The sequence below is a fragment of the Athalia rosae genome, chromosome 2 (genome assembly GCF_917208135.1).
Source record: "Athalia rosae chromosome 2, iyAthRosa1.1, whole genome shotgun sequence".
Taxonomy (NCBI): Eukaryota; Metazoa; Arthropoda; class Insecta; order Hymenoptera; family Athaliidae; genus Athalia; species Athalia rosae.
This window is the reverse complement of record NC_064027.1, coordinates 29,803,280-29,821,441: the sequence shown is the minus strand read 5'-3', so window position 1 is coordinate 29,821,441 and position 18,162 is coordinate 29,803,280. Positions and strand designations below refer to the sequence as shown.

Genomic DNA, 18,162 nt, shown 5'->3' with positions numbered 1-18,162 from the left:
TTCGGCGAGAGTCAGGACGGTGATCCTCTATCGAGAAAGCGGCAATCTGTGCAGGACGCTTCGTCATGTAAGAGAAAATCAGCCGTGGAACGATGCAAAAATTCGTCAATTAAGGGGGTAAGTTCAAATCCTCTTTTCAAAAATTTATTATTTCATAAATGTATGTGAACATCTAAAAATCCACTTCGAAAAATCTTTTTAAACTGCAGCACGTGTCACTCTAACAGATACGATTAATTTCGCGCAGATAGTAGAGCAATCGCGAAATTCCGCGCATCCGAAACTCGTCGCACTTCGTCAATACGCGTGTAAAAATTTTTGAACACCACATATTTCTCTTTTTCATGATTTCGATTATTCGAAATAGATTCCTCTTCCGACTCGCAATTTCAGCGCGATACCGCTTTTCACCTAAAATATTCGTTTACTTTCGGATTTTGGCCTCCGGTCGCGACCACTCGATATGATTCCATACGCGCGCGCGACATTTCATTCAAAGATTCCCACAGAATGATGTGAACCCTAAATGCAATTATTACACGCGTATACAAACTGTGCTATCGCAAACGCAAACTGCATACATAACGAAACTCAAGTCCAGTTTTCCGCACGGTATCGTATTAAACGATACGCCCGTGTAAATATAATATGTAAATACTTATCTGTGTACAGCGGTGATACACATGCGGTATTCAATTCATACACGTTCATGTATGTATTTATTCGCGTCGTCACGTACAGCATAAACCGGACACAAACCATGAACCTCCAGGTTTCGAATACATACGTACACTATATCATTTCCATGTATTTTCCGAATCTTATTTTTTTGTTCTCACAATTAGACTCAGTCGTTGCATTGCATTCGTCGCCAGCTGGAAAATAACGATACGTTGCAGTTACCGATGCACTTACACGTTACTATTAACCCGCGATGCAGTCGATGAAATGAACGTTACGCAACTTTATAGAACTTACGTAATCGGATATAGGAATAATTGATGATTAATCGGCATAAACTAACACAGATTATGTACATGTTCCTATACCGTGCTTTTGCGTAGAAGGTTCTCATGGTAGAACCAGTGAGTTGAAGCGAGAACATTTTTGGCTATCCAAATAGCACCGGGCTGTCCTTTTCTACTTCCGGTCTAGGTAGGGTAGACTCAGTCTCATTACGAGGGTCCATATTCCACTAAAAATATCTCACTCTTTTCAAAAGACTGCGAAGTCTTGTCAGAAAAATTTGAATCCTAAAAATCGCAAATCGCATATCCGGAGAAAGTCGTTCGTCGATTTCACTCACAATCTTTGATTTTTCTACGAGGACCTTCCTCTGATATCAATTGACGCAGTTTCGAAATGCCGCAGCAGCCGTCCTAGCAAAGTCCCCGCATTCGAAAAATTAATTTTCGCGTATTTTTTATCGGAATTTTCCCTTCTTTCATTCAGTTCTTACAGCTGTAGATTATCTTACGATAAGTACAAAATTATACATTTCTTGTTGTATTGTATTTATCAGATTGCGTAATTAAAATATTCATTGTACAACGAACAAGGTGCCCGTTTCACAGGGGATAAAATGTCCAATTAGTAATTATATTATGGGTGTGTTACGGTTCGAACGAACGACCACATTCAGGTATAAAATTCCGCCGGCGCAAGGGCTGATCCGAAGCGAAATAAAAAGGAGACGCGGACACGAGATCCCTCGATCGCGCGTTCCGAAGCAATCGATGCGAAGTATTTTTATTTATTTATTTATTTTTTGTTTCTCTCACCCGATGACCATTCACAATTTTACGCACATTTATCCGATACACCAACATAAGTCGGTTGTCTTCCGAATTTCTGACGTAACGCTAACGCTGCACTGATACACATGCAAATCGAGATGTTACGCAAGTGCAGCGATAGTAACAATAACCGAATGGTATACGCAGGTATACCTATGTATAATTCCATCAACCCGCGTTCGCGTATTCAATTTTCTTGAATAAACATACGGATGAACTTTCTTGCGATACGATAATAGCCCATATGCATATACACTATACCTATATACCTCTGTGCACATGGATACGTAGGTGTATACACAGGTGAGGTGGCTATTTTATATAGGTGCTTTCACGCAACCGCGAGGAATGCGCGAATGGGTCATATCGCGTATTTACGACTGCACTGTAGTCGCCGAGCTGCGGAAAAGGTCAAAATAGTACAACGCTTACCTACGAGAGATTTGTCTGTACGAAAGCTCGCGAGTTCATGCAATTACACGTCGTAATCTATCCCATCGGCTCACCTACACACGTGTACATCGAGTAAATGTAATATGTGCTGCAGCGTACAACTCACCGAATTTGAAATTTGGGTAAATTTGAAATTTGGACGTTTCGTGGATGATTCCACATCGAATCGTCGGACAAAGGCGAACGTATAATATCTCGCAGACGCTCATGTGCCGCTGCAGCGTCTGTAGTACGATACGACGTATACCTACCCCTGTTATTATTAGAAAATATATATCAATCGCGATTCGGAAGGTGGACCTCGTCGGGGGTTTACCTGCGAACAGGTGCGCGCAGTGTTACTGACAGGAAGGAGACAACAAGGACAATGGCCCATTCCCTCATCGCCACCTGATACCGATATTCTGCTATTGGCATCGCAAAAATATTCTGACGAGCTATACGTATACACATTGCGCACAAATACATCCTACCTGTATACACAGCACAACACAATACACCATACAAAGTAAACACGCATACATACGATATACATGGGTATTGGTCCCTTGCGGGTTCTCGAAAAGTTTCGATTGGGCGACGTCTTGCCGTTTACTACGAATCTCTTCCGATCGAAAAACTGAAAAGATAAAATCTCATCGTAGTGCTCTGACAATGAGCCAACGGGAAAATAATGAAAGTAATTATTTAAATTGTCGGTTATCGTCAGCCCACAACGCTCGGATATTTGGATACGATTTTGTTCTGGGGGACGAGGGGGTAAAAAAATTTTCCAACTCCCTGACGTTAGAAGAACCACGTCGACGTATATATATATATATATATACATAGTAGTTGCCACAGGTCTATACACGTACAACGACTTACGTTACGGAGGTATATACTAAATAAGTATATATGTAAATTTCACGCAAAGTCAAACTATAATATCATACTAAATTAGGGATGAAAACCTGTCGGCAACAGAATTTCAACGTTTACATAACTCGGTACGTACTTACTCGAATATAACAACTCCGTATTGTCCACTCGTTCACTTCATGTACATTAAGATATTATCGGTTATTGTACCTACCTACGAGCATTTTCATGCGCCGTTCGTGTATTTCGTATACGTACGCGTATACCTATACATTTACAAGTCGCATTGAAAAGCTGTGACGCGCGGAACCAGACTCGAAGAAAACGGTCTCATTGTGGGCTCGGATCCTGTTTTTATATTCCGTAAAAATCGTCCGTGCGACCTTATCGCGTACCTCTCGTACTCGGAATCTGATTTTACATTATTACAAGTAAAACGTTTTCCCATTCGAATGGAGATTCAAAAATTTCTTTTCGTTTATATTACAGCATAAACATATTTTGGATTTGCAACGGAGAGTTTGAACTTTCGGGTAATTGTTTTTTATCAATTTCGAAACGTTCGAGCTCCTAGGAGCACGAAAATTCCAAACCACCCCTATCGCGGACCACCCTAATGTAAATATAGTTCAGAATTCGTGAATATAATGGGGTGCATCGACGGTCTTGTGCATCGCGGATGGAAGGGGATTTTTTTTATACCTTCCTTTTTTTTTTTTTTTTTTTCCGCTTCTTACGATCTGCATGGATAAGCGAAATTAGGGTGTCGTAAATATCGAACTGCAGAGCTCCGTGTATAGCTATATTTGTCATTATAAAGTAGAAGAATAAGGACAGGGCAATTTTACCCGTGAAACAAATAACGAATTGATCAGCCAATCGTAAAAATTGAGAGTCGAGCTAATTATTCTACTCGGTAGGTGTTTTTCCCTGATTATTTTTACGACCAATTTATATCCACAGCATTTATGTATACGTACAATATACACGCCCGTTTATTTATACGCGTGAAAATTATATCGATGATAATTAGTAAGTCGAGATAATTGGTACTGTGTACAAATATCGTACATAACTTCGTACGTATCGCGAAATAAATTTAATTAAACAGGGTCAGCTGCAGGTAAATTAAAAAATCACCCGGATTCGTCTTACGTTTCGAAAACTCTTTGCGAGTCGAATCGAAAAAAGAATCCGCGATAAAACTGAGAGAAAAAACTCGACGGACGTTCTTGTCAATTATCGGACGCGTGTCGAGTGACCACCGAGGATATCGTTTTACCAATCAAAGAACGTCCGGAAGGTACAAATAATTGACCATCTTCGAGGAAAAGGGACGCGGCGACGACACCGCGAGGCTGCACTCTCCGAGGGTGGTTGGTTATCCCGTTCCGATTCGACGGCTCATTTTCTTCGCCGCGTAGTTTCGCGTACGCATGTACGAAACGAGGGCTAGGTATTTCTTTAAAAAGGCATACAAAGCCCGAAAAACGGGCGTGCTTGACGCGCGGTGTCCAGCTACACCGTACAAAGAGAATAATGGAGTAAAATTTCGAGCAAATTAATTGTCAAAGCCGATAATCCTCAGTAACGAGATAAAAGTTCCAGTAGCTTGTTACCCGCGATGGGTATCATCGTATACCGGACAACGAACGACCCGTGTCCGTTTTGTGTACGCGCATACGTATGTACGCGGAACAGCGTGCGCTCCCGATGCAAGAGGAGAATCGGTGGTCACTTCAAACGTCCACCAATCTGGTCAAACTCCCCCGGTTATATTTCTAATTACGTGCAACTCGCGATCGCAAACACCGATTGTAAGCCCGTGAAACGCGCGCGGTGGAACCCCGTAAGCCGGGGACACATACCCGTACCTCGCGCACATACGCGAATATGCATATGGCGCGGTGATACGTATGTACATATGTACGATAATGCGTACCCAATCTACTTCCGATAAATAAAATGTTTCCCAAGAAATAAGCATATTATGTACACACGTGTATGTGAACACGAGTGTTGATTCAGCACTCCGTTGAAAACTTTTCTCATATGGTGCACGCCGTAGATGTACGGTACTAAAAAAAAAAATGATACATCGATAACCGCGCGCACGAGAACTTTTTGAAATATTCGGTCGATCAATTTTTTTCAATTTTCCATCGAGCGACGCGTGTCGGTCGAACGCTCTACCGGATCGTTGGAAGGAACCAGAGGGGGAGGGGGATGTAAAATTTTCGGAACAATATTTTGGTGTAAATAATTTGTTAGCCAAATATATTTATGTTATACAGAGGAAGAACCCCCGTCATTGGCGGCGCAACCCCTGGCATCGAGGCGCCTGCGGCCGCCCCCAACAGATACGGTATAAGCGTAGGGGCGCAGGGCGTTCCAGTCACTCCCACCGACGTCGGGACCTCGCCACGTGGTCTTTCGAAACGTCCACCCGCTCCACCTGCGTCAAAATTTTACACGCTTCGTCGAATCACCTTGTCTTGTCCCCGCTGCACCTCGTCGTACAGGTAGCGAACGTATGTACGTAAGAAACGGAATAATTAACGCATGAGGTGTCGTCTACGAATGCACATTCGGCAACCCCCGGCGAACAGAGAATCTGGGGGGTAAAAATTTTCACATCCTCCCCACGATGGTTTTTGACCTTTTCCAGATTCTTTTGGATCTTTTCTTTCGTTCTGCCACTCGGGAGCAAATTAACGATTTTTTTTCCGGACCCTTCGCAGCCTTTGGGAGGATCATCCCGTCTCCACCGATTCGGTGCCTCGCTGATCTCGAATAGAGCAACGATTTCGGAGCATTTGACATTTTTTTTCAACCGGTCCGATACGGTGTACGCCACGGGCATAATGATCGAACGATCGAACGGCGAGTACAGCCCTCTCCGCGGTATAACTCTCGCTTAGGAATAAAATCACATTCGCTCTTTACATAATTTTCCCGGTCGAGTCGTAGTTCTCGTCGTTGGCGTCATCGTCGTCGTCAACGATCGGGTCTCGCGGTACCGCACAGTCCGCGTTGTGCCGTCGCGGATCGAGTCGGGTGAACGTGCAACGGAAACCCCGACTGCTGCGTGGTACCGACGGAATATATTCGAAAAATCGGGACGGTTGGAATTTTTTTTTTTTAAATTCGCACTACGATTACCCGAATCATTTATCGAACGCATAATCGAATCCGATTTTCAATCCGATTCTCTATATTTTTTTTTCTTTTTTTTTCTCACGCACACGTCGCACGCGCTATAATCGAGGGGTGGTTTCGCACAGGATCGTGGTTTGAAACGACGCAACTGAATATAATTATTTACGCATAAGACGTAACGATAGACAAGAAAATGTACGCAGATATCGCAGTGAATTCTTGAGAAGCGTCTTCGGCCCCAGTTTTCAGTGAAGTAAAATGAGATTGTTCGTTCTATTCGCTCACCCCGGATTCTCTGGCCAATTAAAATTTTCATCCAGTGTTTTAATTGCGACGTCCTTGCGATAATCAGCGATAGTCGGTGATCAAAAGGTGAGAATAAATCAACCAGGCGAAGTGCAGAGGTACCGGTGCACACATACACCCCATGACCTAGTCTCGTATGTTATACCCCCATACGAGTACGTGTAGATCTAGGTATGTATGATGTGTAATACGTGTATATCGGTATCAAGATTACGAAGGGGCTAGAATAGAAAAGATCCACTTACTACACATGTATGTACATGCACGGTATGGGTATCCAACATCCGTAATTCCCTTCAAATCCAAACGCGAGGAGGGTGCAGATCGTCCTAACGATACAGGGACTCAAGTTATGTCAAAAACAAAAAATAGAAAAATTCATCCCCACTTTATTACCCTATAATATGTCTACTTCTCTTTTTCAATTCGTTTCGTATTCAATGATTGTAAATTATTTCTTTCCAACTTTAAAAAAAAGGAAAAAAAAACGGATTTTGGAATTATTTATTCAAGGTAAAAGAAAAAGTACACGACAGATGGGAATCGTATAGATGAGTCCACAAAAATTCATGCAAAACTAAAAATATATTGACCTGTATGTTTTTTAAGAATTATCGTCCATTAAATCCAGAATGATATCTGAAAGACTTTTCTAAAATTCTAAATTCATTTTCAAAAATTTCTGGACTACCCCATTCTACCCGCCGTACCCCATGTTGCCCCGCGTTCCCCTACAAATCGTTTGAGGGGCTCCTTCGCCAGATCTAATCGATCGATATTGCACGATACACATGCACAGGTGGTTTCACGATTTCATCCAACCGGTACGCTTGAGCAACGTCAGAAATTTTTCTAATTAATCGAACGACGCTCGTTGCTATCAGCGCGTCATCGGCATCATCGTCATCCGTGTACCGCAGCCGCGTAATTTGCATATAAGCTCATTTCGCTCTCGTGACTTTTCTTTTCCTACTCTTTCACGTTGCACGCGTAGAGAACGTATCCGACGAATCGGCGAGAGTTTATCTATTTTACGCGATTCCGAACGTCAACCTCGAGACGTCGGAGCTTTTTTCGCACGCGTTGCGTAACGTCGTGTACATTATACCTTCGTATCGAGCAATCGGTTGAATTTTTTTCCCGAACTCAAAAGAAATGCAGGGAAAACTTTACTACGTCTCCCGCAGGCACACGGGTGCGCGTTCGTTGTACGGTTCAGTTTTTGTTTAAAGTCGCGATATTTGCGAATCTATGGTTGAACGATACGCAGACGACTGGTGAATAAATCTTCACCGAAATCATCGAAGGATACGATATCGATGCAGAGCCGGATCGGGAGATGAAAATTATATCCTGTTTAGGTATACATATACATATATATACGTGCGCATTACGTTTACAAAGCAGTTATTTCGCCACGTTATTTTACCCACATGTATAGATATATATATATATGCATAGGTCGCGTATACTTTGCATAGCGTTGTATATCCATCCACCGGTGTACCGATGCAGGTTACACCTAACCGGATTTCAAAAGATCGAAATCTCTTGTAGTCTTACGGCCGCTTGATCGTTTCGTAATATAGGCGACTCGCACACACACACACACACACACGTGTAATTACTCATATACATATACATATGTAAACTATAATCGCCCGGCGTATAAACTTTAATACCAAGTAAAATTAATCCATCGAAATGCGTTGAAAGTACATACAGGAATAGTTTACATACATACACCGTATGGTTATTGGGCCCTGCGCGAGCTTTCCACATAGGTATAATATTATACACATAAACACGAATCACGTAAGATAATAATACCTAATTAATTGTTGTGCCAATGATTTCTTGTACGGTATCACATCCCCCAGTCCCGAACCCCCGTGACACCTGCGTCAAACCGTAACGCGGTATGAAAATTTCATGTGGAAGAATATCATTCGACCGGCCTTTTATATCGATAATATAATGAAAACGCTTCTCTTGTCATCGCTGATATTTTTAATTTTGAAAATTAATTTTTACAACTCGATTCCTCTTCAGATGGGGATCCCTCGGATTGGTTATCGGAAGAAGTAAATATCATCGGGGGCGGTGCTCGCGTCGGCTGGAATGCCTGCGTGAAACACAAGCCCCATTTTCATGTGAAATTGACGAAGTATAAAAACGGTAAAATTGTCGAACTTGATCGTTCAAGAAGTGATAATCCCTATAAACGCGCTTCGCTATAATAAAGGTGAAAGAGGAACGTTCGGAAAACTGCGCGCGTGTGTTTATGTATCCGCACAGAAGACGGAGTGTGTGAAGTAAGGGATAAAGAAAAAAAAAAATAGAATTTTTTTTTTCAATAAAATAAACGACAATATGGTGGCTCAAGAGATGGCTCAGGGTTACACCCGACTTCTTCACGGCGCCCAGGAACCCCAGGAGTTCACCTCGCTCGAGGAATTGAAACCGAGATTGCTGCAGGAGCATCACAATCGCAACCAAACGGTTTCGACCACCACCAATTCGCAGCTTTATCATCATCCCGGGGAACAACAACCCCAACAAGAACAGACTTATTACACACTCAGCGAGATGCCGGAGTAAGTGAAACCGCCCGTCGTTACGGGGATTCCTTTTTTTCCGTCCGACGAAAACAATTTCGAATGTAACGCGTTTCTTTTTCGATCATCTCCAGGTGAAAATATGCCCGACTGTAAAATGTAATATATAAATACAGATGGCGAGATAGTTTGAGAGAAAAAAAATTGAGATCCGTTTCACCCCTTTATCGTCGTTCGATGTTACCGTATAAAATAGACCCTCGAGAGTGAAAGAATTTAGCCCAGTTTCTCATCGGCAGTGACACCCGTCAAGGGCAGGTAAATAGACACGAGTCGCCTAGACTCCGTTGTGCGGCGTGTGTCCCCAAGACTCGTAATCTCGTTAGTTGTTATCGCACGGAACCTCGCGTGAACTTCGCGTACACGTACGCGTTCATTCACTCCCGTTTGGTCTACATAATTTACCGCACGTGTGTTTACTCCGCTATGGAATTATAACTAACAATGAATACACCGGGTATACGCGTATGTGTGTACCCACACGATATCCGATCGCGCTAGAGCCGATTTTATTTCATTTTATTCGTTTACCGAGAAAACGCTAAACGCTAATGAACGTTATTTAAGTTCGCGTACATTCGTTTCTTTTTGACGAAATATGCACGATTTACGTAATTTCAAACACACGTGCGGTGCGCCGTCAGCCCATATTTCAAAGAAACGAAGTAGGAATGTCGAATTAAAAAAAAAAAAGAAATCATTCTTTTCATGACATCGGGGTCTATCCTCAAATTTGTACATTCGTCGGTCTCAACGTCGGTCGGATTTCGATTGGAACGATGTCGGTCAAAATGATGTAAGAATTTCCCTAAAAATCCTCGCCCCATTTTCGCAAAACTTAACAATACATTTATCGATTTTCGCATCGATCGAACGATGAGCAGGGGCTTGTCGTGTTCGACGGTGTATTTCGGGGAGATCGACACGGGCGTCGACGAGCTGACGGTGTCCGCCAGCGGAGGTGCCGGCGGACCCTTGGGAGGCGGCGTTCCGACCCCCAGAGGACCCGGGGGGGCCGAAGCGGCACCGCACATGGAAACGCTGCAGCAGGGGAGCGGAGGGGTGGACGGTGTCGGGGTGGTGACCCACCACTTTCAAAACGTCACCCACCACCAGCACCATCATCACCATCACCAACACCATCAGAGTCAGAGTCCGAATAATTATTCGGCCCACACACCCCTCCACACCCAACCCTCGGAGTCACCGTCCTCGGTCGATGGATTCGTCACGTCGTCGAGGAAACGAAAAGTTTCTTGCAAGTTTGTAAATTTTCATACCCCTTATTAAGCTTAGGTCCGATTCGAATGTTGAGCCTACGATTCCGAAATCCGTATGAATGTAAAGTGTACAATATTCTCGCAGGTGATTTTCGAATGTAGCGAATGGAAGGAAGTTCGGAGAGGTTTGTCTTTCTCGACGTTATTTACACTGCCGATATTTCTCGTACATGCATCGTATGTCGCGCGGTGACTTATCGGAGTATCGGGCATAAAGTTGGAGATCTCCGATGTATTAGATTTACACAGCGGCGGGGTGTAGTACCTACAAACGGAAAATATACCACGTAGCTCCTGAAACCTCGGAAGTGCCGAACCTCGATCCACCCTCGATCGGTGGCAGGCAGCTCGTGGTATAGGTATGCGTACATATAATTCAAGTTATATTATATCTGCGTACACCGATAAGTCTTGGAGAAACTGTACCCACAGGCGTACGAATTCACAGAGCCAAGTATAATTGCCAATCAAAATGTCGGCTGTCCGTCAAAGGGTTAACTTGTAATAATTATCACCCCCGCGAGAGATTTGTACGTCTTATATGACGTGGACCGAACCGGGCGACCGTTGCCTGAATCGCGAATCGAGCTGTCGCAACGCACCGACGTTTTCTTCGAAAATTCAATTTCGACGACAGTTGGAATTTTTTGCGGAAAATTTTTCTCTTCAATCGGTAGAAAGGGTACATCGTTGTAAAGAGTTTTCAAAGTTCCTGCAAACCCGCACAACTTTTCGAGTGCGTTAATGCGACGTCGCTCGCCGTTCCGAACAAAAGTGGAAACACAAAAAGTGAAAAGAGAAGAAATATTCACACGCGGCAACGGTGAAAATATGAAAATATTAATAAATGAATAACCTGCAGTACACGGAATCGAGCGCAATTAAACTTTGTCAAAGGGTTGTACGTTGGGCGTATACGGTACGTTGGTAACTTCGGTTACCTTATTGGAATATAAGGTGCCTCGCCGCACAAAGTAGCGATCAAGAGGCACCTTATACTTTACAAAGGAGTCGCGGGAAGCTCTAGAAAATATCGAAACTCGAGGAACATTTCAAGACAAACCGCATAAAGTTCAAACTCTAGGTGCGAATACCCATGTAGGTACACGCGTATACCTGTGTAGCTATACGGTACGCTTTATATTTGTACGGATCGAAGAATGTGTCTGTATACCGTATACCTAATTATTTTTCGCGTCGATGAACCAAAGGAAGAGTTCGAATTCGTTGATTTTTTTTTTCCTAACTTTTATCTTTCGTAGGGGGGAAAAAAAGCAAAATTTTCTCGTCGTTTTGGGGATGAAACAATTGATAAAAAATAGTCTAATGTTAAAATTATTCGCAGCGACCTGAGCGAAATCCAGAGCGATGTTGGGGACGATGCAAAATCCGTTCGCACCAACGACGACAGCAAAAAGTGAGTGAAACTATAAAATTCCCATGCATTTGCTTCACGTTACGTTTACGCATACGAATTCCGATAGGTAATGGTATACACTGTGTGTGCCTGTGATGTTATATATTATGACACATTATTTATATGATATAAGAGACTTTGAAATCGTGGAGAAAATACCTTGACCCTCAAATAGGTTCACGATATACATATAGTTCTCGATGTGGCTTCCTATGTCGTCATTATCCGAGCCAATAAACTATACATAAATATTCAAGGCCATATATGAATACACCTGTGTGGATATACGTATACCTATCCAGCTAGATATACGTAAATATAAAATATACATACATATATGTGCATGAAAAATTTTCGTGCAACGACGATGGTTGCGAAAATGTTATTCGATACTCGGGTGGCGTTAATTGGTATATACCTGTATATTATATTCCGTTGTACATGGAGATTTGTAATTAATTGAAATTTTCACTTCCGTACGTGGGTGGCAGGCAAAATCACAGTGAAATTGAAAAACGCCGACGCGATAAGATGAACACCTACATAACGGAACTTTCGGCGATGGTCCCCATGTGCCATGCAATGTCAAGGAAGTTAGACAAGCTTACTGTTTTAAGGATGGCCGTTCAACATCTCAAGACCATCCTAGGCGCCACCACGCCGTACACGGAAGGGCATTACAAGCCGGCCTTTCTGAGCGATCAGGAACTCAAAATGCTCATCCTGCAGGTGAGTCTGGGATCCGAAACCCCGTGAGCTCAAACGTAATCTCGGTATTTTTGAGAGTTTTTCTTTTTTTTAATTTCATCGCGGTTTCTCGTCTCATTGCCTGTCGCCGATTCAAACACACCGTGACAGTCGACGTTGTATTTACTATGGAAAAAAATACATATCTAGTCGCGAGTGTATTTCTTGCTACTATAGAAGCGGTGACAGGGCTTCTATGTATCCGTCGAATACACGCTGAACTTAGAGAGATAGAAAGGCTTCTATTCCTCGGCGATTTCCCCGACTGGACCTCTAAGACCAAACCGTTGCGATATTTCACAATGAAATTTTATAATACCATAGCTCGAATACTCTCGTACACGCCCCGTTATGTGTGTGCGCACGGTCCAGGTATGCCGGGTGCGGTCAAATATACGTGTACATATTTGTAACACACGCGTACACGTGCACCGGGGAATTTGCGAGTAAATCATTGGGGAGTTGATTGGTTTGTTTTTTACTGATTCCTTTAGTTTGTTACGTCTGTTTCAGGCAGCCGAAGGTTTCGTGTTTGTGGTAGGCTGCGATCGTGGCCGTATCCTTTACGTTTCAGAATCCGTATCGAAAACGCTGAATTATTCTCAGGTGGGTTGAACAATGTCGTGTCTGATGAAACGAAACCTACGGGTATCCGCGCGTTGGTTAAAGACTCTTGAAAATTTCCAACGATCTTCCTCCAGGGTGATTTGCTGGGTCAAAGTTGGTTCGATATACTGCACCCGAAAGACGTTGCCAAGGTCAAGGAACAGCTGTCGTCGTCCGATCTCAACCCCAGAGAAAGATTGATCGACGTCAAGAGTGAGTTGGATTTAATTATTCGCGATTTTTACAGCGTAATCTTGACCCGAGTTAACATACGATGCGTTATGCGTATCATCACTAATGCCTTATGACGCGTTTCGTGTCGGTCAGAATCAGAATCATCGGGGTCTGTAATGACCCCGTAAACTATGCGCACGGTTTGCGAAAGTCGCACTATTCCGTGTGTATACGTACGTACGTACACATAATGAAATTCTCGAGAGCCTGGTTAAATCATCGTTTATATTCTTAGTGTAAAATATATTTCACTTTCCTATTCGCGCGGCAGCGCTTAGCGTAGTAAGGCTCCCGTTCCATATTATTATACATAGTATACCTATACCCCGCGCGTGGGTGAAAACGTGTTATATAGATTGAAAACTGAATAAGTAAATAAATAGACGAATTTAAAAAAGGGAAAAAAGATATTTTAATTAATTAGATCAAGCGTACTTGATTACCATCTTCGATGGATCATTATACTCTAATTGTACGCAAGTTGTCATTTTGATGCGATACACTCAATGATCCTGATGATTATCACTGTATATACCCAGGTAAAATAGTTGATCGGTGTTCATTCCGGTTTAAAATCCGAGTCTCGCAGAATCTGCATAGCTATGATACACGCGGAGCAGAGTTATACATAACAGTTAAGAACGCGTGTGTTCTCCAGACGGAAACCCGCGTGCAGGCTTTCACACCCGCGTTATTATTATCATCGTGTATGCACATAGTATGTACAGTATTAGTATATAGGTAGTTTCCTGGTCCTGTGACCCGCTCACCTCAGTCACGAGAGCATTTCTTTATCGATATATACCTGAACATACGTACTCGTGTGTTGAGAAGGTATAGATACACACAAAGCAGCAATAAAAGTGTCTCGCACGTCAAAGGCCTACGACACCCTATGGTCTATTGTAAGCCATTTCGTATGTCGCTCTCTATTTCATTTATTTGTATATTGGTCGTGGTTTTTTTTCTACCGCGGGTATAACGAAGATGAAAATACTTTTTAGCCATGCTTCCGGTTAGAACGGACGTACCGCAGGACGTTTCGAGACTATGTCCCGGTGCTAGAAGATCATTTTTTTGTCGAATGAAACGTAAACTCGACAACGTGCGATGCGGAGATCCCCAGGTTAAAGAGGAGGCCGATACAACAACCGGATGTCATCGTAGAAAGAAACAGCAAAACATTGGTAAGTCGTCTCCGAGGTATTCTCGCTTCTCACGAGTATAATATACCACGCATCGTATTCGTAGTATTCTTCTCCGTCTGCATCTTCGGCAATGTTTCGCGCATGATTGATCAATGAGATAGCATAGGTGGACGTGTGTGTTTCCTACGTGGACAGACGGTCCACCGTAGTACGGCTTTGTAACGTGAAATTTCAAAGAAGGATGAAAATATCTCCTCTTCAGTGACTCGGACACGCGCGAATCATCGTCCTTTAGATTTCGTCTTCACCTGGCTGGACATCCGTCTTTATTAAGCATTGAAACGAAGCTATGGAAAATCGATGAACTTGTCCTCGAGTCGATACGCTCAACGTATAATCGTCAAGGTATCTTCACGTCAATTACCGATCGACTGGTTTGCTTCGGACCAACCAAGTTTCAATTGCATAACTGGATTATTATAGATTAGGATTAGGCGGATCAACGCTCGTCCCTTAGAGTTGGCGGTACGACATATCCAATTATCATCACGTCCGTGTGTACACACACGTATGATACACTTACACCATTCGACAAAATTAGCGGAACACCCCCTACGTGTTCAGACATTTTCAGATGGCTTGGCCAATTAACGAAATATTCAGTAACCGAGGTCTCTGACAATAAAGTAGAAACTTAATTATTGACACCAACTTCCTTCGAGTTTTTTTTTCTCTTTCTCCGCAAACTCAATGTAAAAATCTATAAAAAGCTGTGCGAAGAAAAAAATTACGTCGACTTCGAGGTTTTGCTACGAAATTTGGTGTACCGATAATCTTCGTTCTGAGAATTCTTGATTAATTTCAGAGCGCAAATATTGCGTGATCCAGTGTATGGGTTACCTAAAGTCGTGGGCACCGACTAAAATTGGCCTTGAAGAACAAGAAGGCGAGGGCGATGGGGAGACGTGTAATCTTTCGTGTCTTGTAGCTGTGGGGAGAATTCAACCGTCGATTTCCGCTTTGTCAGCACCACGAAGACCCCAGCTTCGCACCATTCAATTCGTATCGCGTCACGCAATGGACGGAAAATTTTTATCGGTTGATCAGAGGTCAGTTATAGTATGTACAGTTGTAAATATTATTATCGAAATACCACGAGGAACTCGAGAAGAAGAAATTGAATTAATAAATTGCGTTTACATGCATGGCTTTCAGAGCCACCCTGGTACTCGGATTCCTCCCTCAAGAATTACTGGGCACGAGTATGTACGAGTATTACCATCACGACGATATCCCTCACCTGGCCGAGTCCCACAAAGCGGCTCTTCAAGTTTCCGAACAAATCACCACGCAGGTGAATCAATGGAGTCGTTGACGATGAGTTGTGAAAATAAAAGCAATGGTATTTATCGGTTTTTGTCGCGAACGTGTTACAGGTGTACAGGTTTCGGAGTAAAGAAGCGAACTTCGTTAGGATGCAATCCGAATTAAAGTCCTTCAGGAACCCCTGGACAAAGGACGTCGAATCTTTGATAGCCAAGAACTCTGTGATATTGTAAGATTCTGTGTTGAGAAAGAAATTATGCGTGGGAGAGCGGAAATTATTGAATAAATAACTATTTTGTATTCTCCGCAGTTCCGACGCGAGACAAGTCGAGAGCAGCGCGACGAGATCTGAAGGATCGAGCGTTCAAGGAAACTTTGATTACTTCACCCAAAGTAATGAGGATGTCTGTTGATTGTGGATATCTTTGACCCCTACAATTTCATTTATCCCATTTACTTCTTGATTACCGTTTCACAGGCAACGGCGGTCTAGAGAGACTGATCACAAGCCACGTAGAAGTGAGCAAAATCGGTCGACAAATAGCTGAGGAAGTACTGGACTCGCAGCGCAGAGGGGAAGACTCATCCCTAGGGAGCAGTCCGGATCCCGGATCAGAACCTACCTCCAGAAACACAGAGGTAAACGAGCAATCAAACTGCCATCGAAGTTTATTAGTAACGCCAGGGATCCGTTCAAAATTATTAATTATTAACAGAGCTGTTCGCGTCTACAATTACCCAACTATTTTTTTTCTAACAGTCGCAGATATCGACGACGGTCTCCTCTGACAAAGTTTTGAAAATCACAGCGCCCGGTGTGAGCAATGAAAACAGCAGCTCCGATACAACGAGAAATCCCATGAGAAACAACGTGCAATTGAACAGCACCCCTAACGATCAAGGTCAAGATCACCTCGGACTTATTTCTGTGAAATTTATTAGGATATGCGATGTATTCGATACAACGCGTCTTTGGTCTTTCTGACATTGGATATTATGAATTGAAGTCGACATGTGACCCTCCTTACAGGTGTAGCACCGGATGAAGGGATGATCGAAATGATGGGGGGTGCCATCATCAACGAATCTCCCAACCCGATGCCAACTGACGGAAATGACGAGGCAGCTATGGCTGTTATAATGAGTCTTCTTGAGGCTGATGCGGGCTTAGGGGGTCCTGTAGACTTTTCGGGACTGCCTTGGCCACTTCCGTAATTATGAAACTGTTACGTCGAAGGATAATTGTAACGCAAGAAATGACACAAGTGAAACGGTGATCTCCATACGAGTGTTTTTAGAGGATAATCGGGAACGTGTAAATATATAGATATTATATAGCTACATCGTTGAAAATGTGGTGTATATGTAAAATTATGCTGTTCGTGTGATTAATGCATAATTGAATTAATTGTAGGTTTGAAAATTTCAGCGGGTCTGAATTTTGAAGCGGTAAAAAGTTAGAAAATTATTCATTGTTCGAATGTGTGTTGTGATCGTTTAATATTGTGTCTGCGTCCAATAATCGATTGACTAACTTTTCATCGAAGGTACGACCTGAAGACCTGAAGATGACTAATTCGGATAATTTAAAATGCTGTTGATATGTAAGGACATCGATGTGTGTACAATAACAACGGAGGACCAAGGCTGTGTACAATGAATTTAAATCACCGCGTCTGGATCGAGTTTAACGTTATTACCGTAAGATAAAAGAACGAATGAATAATGCAGAACTGTTTGTATGTATGTATGGCTTCGAAATAATTACGACGTAAGATATCGTCGTGGTTTAAAAGACTGGTAAACATTGCAGTGACTAACGAAAATTGGTGTGCAACGGAAATGGTTTGATACTATGCGTGAATAACTTATTGTTAGACTTTTGCGCGGAGATTTCGATCCGGAGGTGAAGTATAGAACTGTAAAAAAAAATGGGCGCTTGCAAATGTCAACTATGGTGATCGCTACGGTACCTCTAACTCTAGTCTAAAATATCTTTTTATATATTTTATTATTTTGTGTTTCTCAACAGCATATAATTGCATATTGCTGAATAATAATAAATTACATCCCAAAAATATGACTTGTTGTGCGCTTATATGAATATACCAATCTCACGTAGACAGGGGACTTGAAATGAAGAACTTCACCAACTTCAAAAGCGGACGCATGCTGCAAATCATACGACCAATTATCAATGATTGACCCAAG

The 18,162-nt window shown here is 42.6% G+C and overlaps 1 protein-coding gene across 8 annotated transcripts; it reads left to right on the top strand.

Moving 5' to 3' along the window:
* The first annotated feature begins 15 nt into the window (after positions 1–15).
* LOC105692556 (protein cycle) lies at positions 16–18,029 on the top strand. Of its 8 annotated transcripts, XM_048650695.1 has the most exons (16): positions 16–117; positions 5,405–5,645; positions 8,628–9,172; positions 10,078–10,455; positions 11,819–11,890; positions 12,382–12,619; positions 13,151–13,243; positions 13,339–13,456; positions 14,482–14,664; positions 15,491–15,734; positions 15,841–15,979; positions 16,062–16,180; positions 16,262–16,344; positions 16,430–16,590; positions 16,712–16,853; positions 16,982–18,029. In XM_048650695.1, exons 3-16 carry the CDS (start codon positions 8,949–8,951, stop codon positions 17,164–17,166), a joined length of 2,379 nt encoding a protein of 792 aa, XP_048506652.1. In that variant the 5' UTR covers positions 16–117; positions 5,405–5,645; positions 8,628–8,948; the 3' UTR covers positions 17,167–18,029. The 8 variants fall into 8 exon arrangements, 7 of the variants coding, with proteins under 7 accessions (XP_048506652.1, XP_020711790.2, XP_020711791.2 ...); XM_020856131.2 differs by lacking the exon at positions 5,405–5,645 and having other exon boundaries at positions 38–117; XM_012411845.3 differs by lacking the exons at positions 16–117; positions 5,405–5,645 and adding an exon at positions 6,117–6,641.
* Positions 18,030–18,162: the final 133 nt, after the last annotated feature.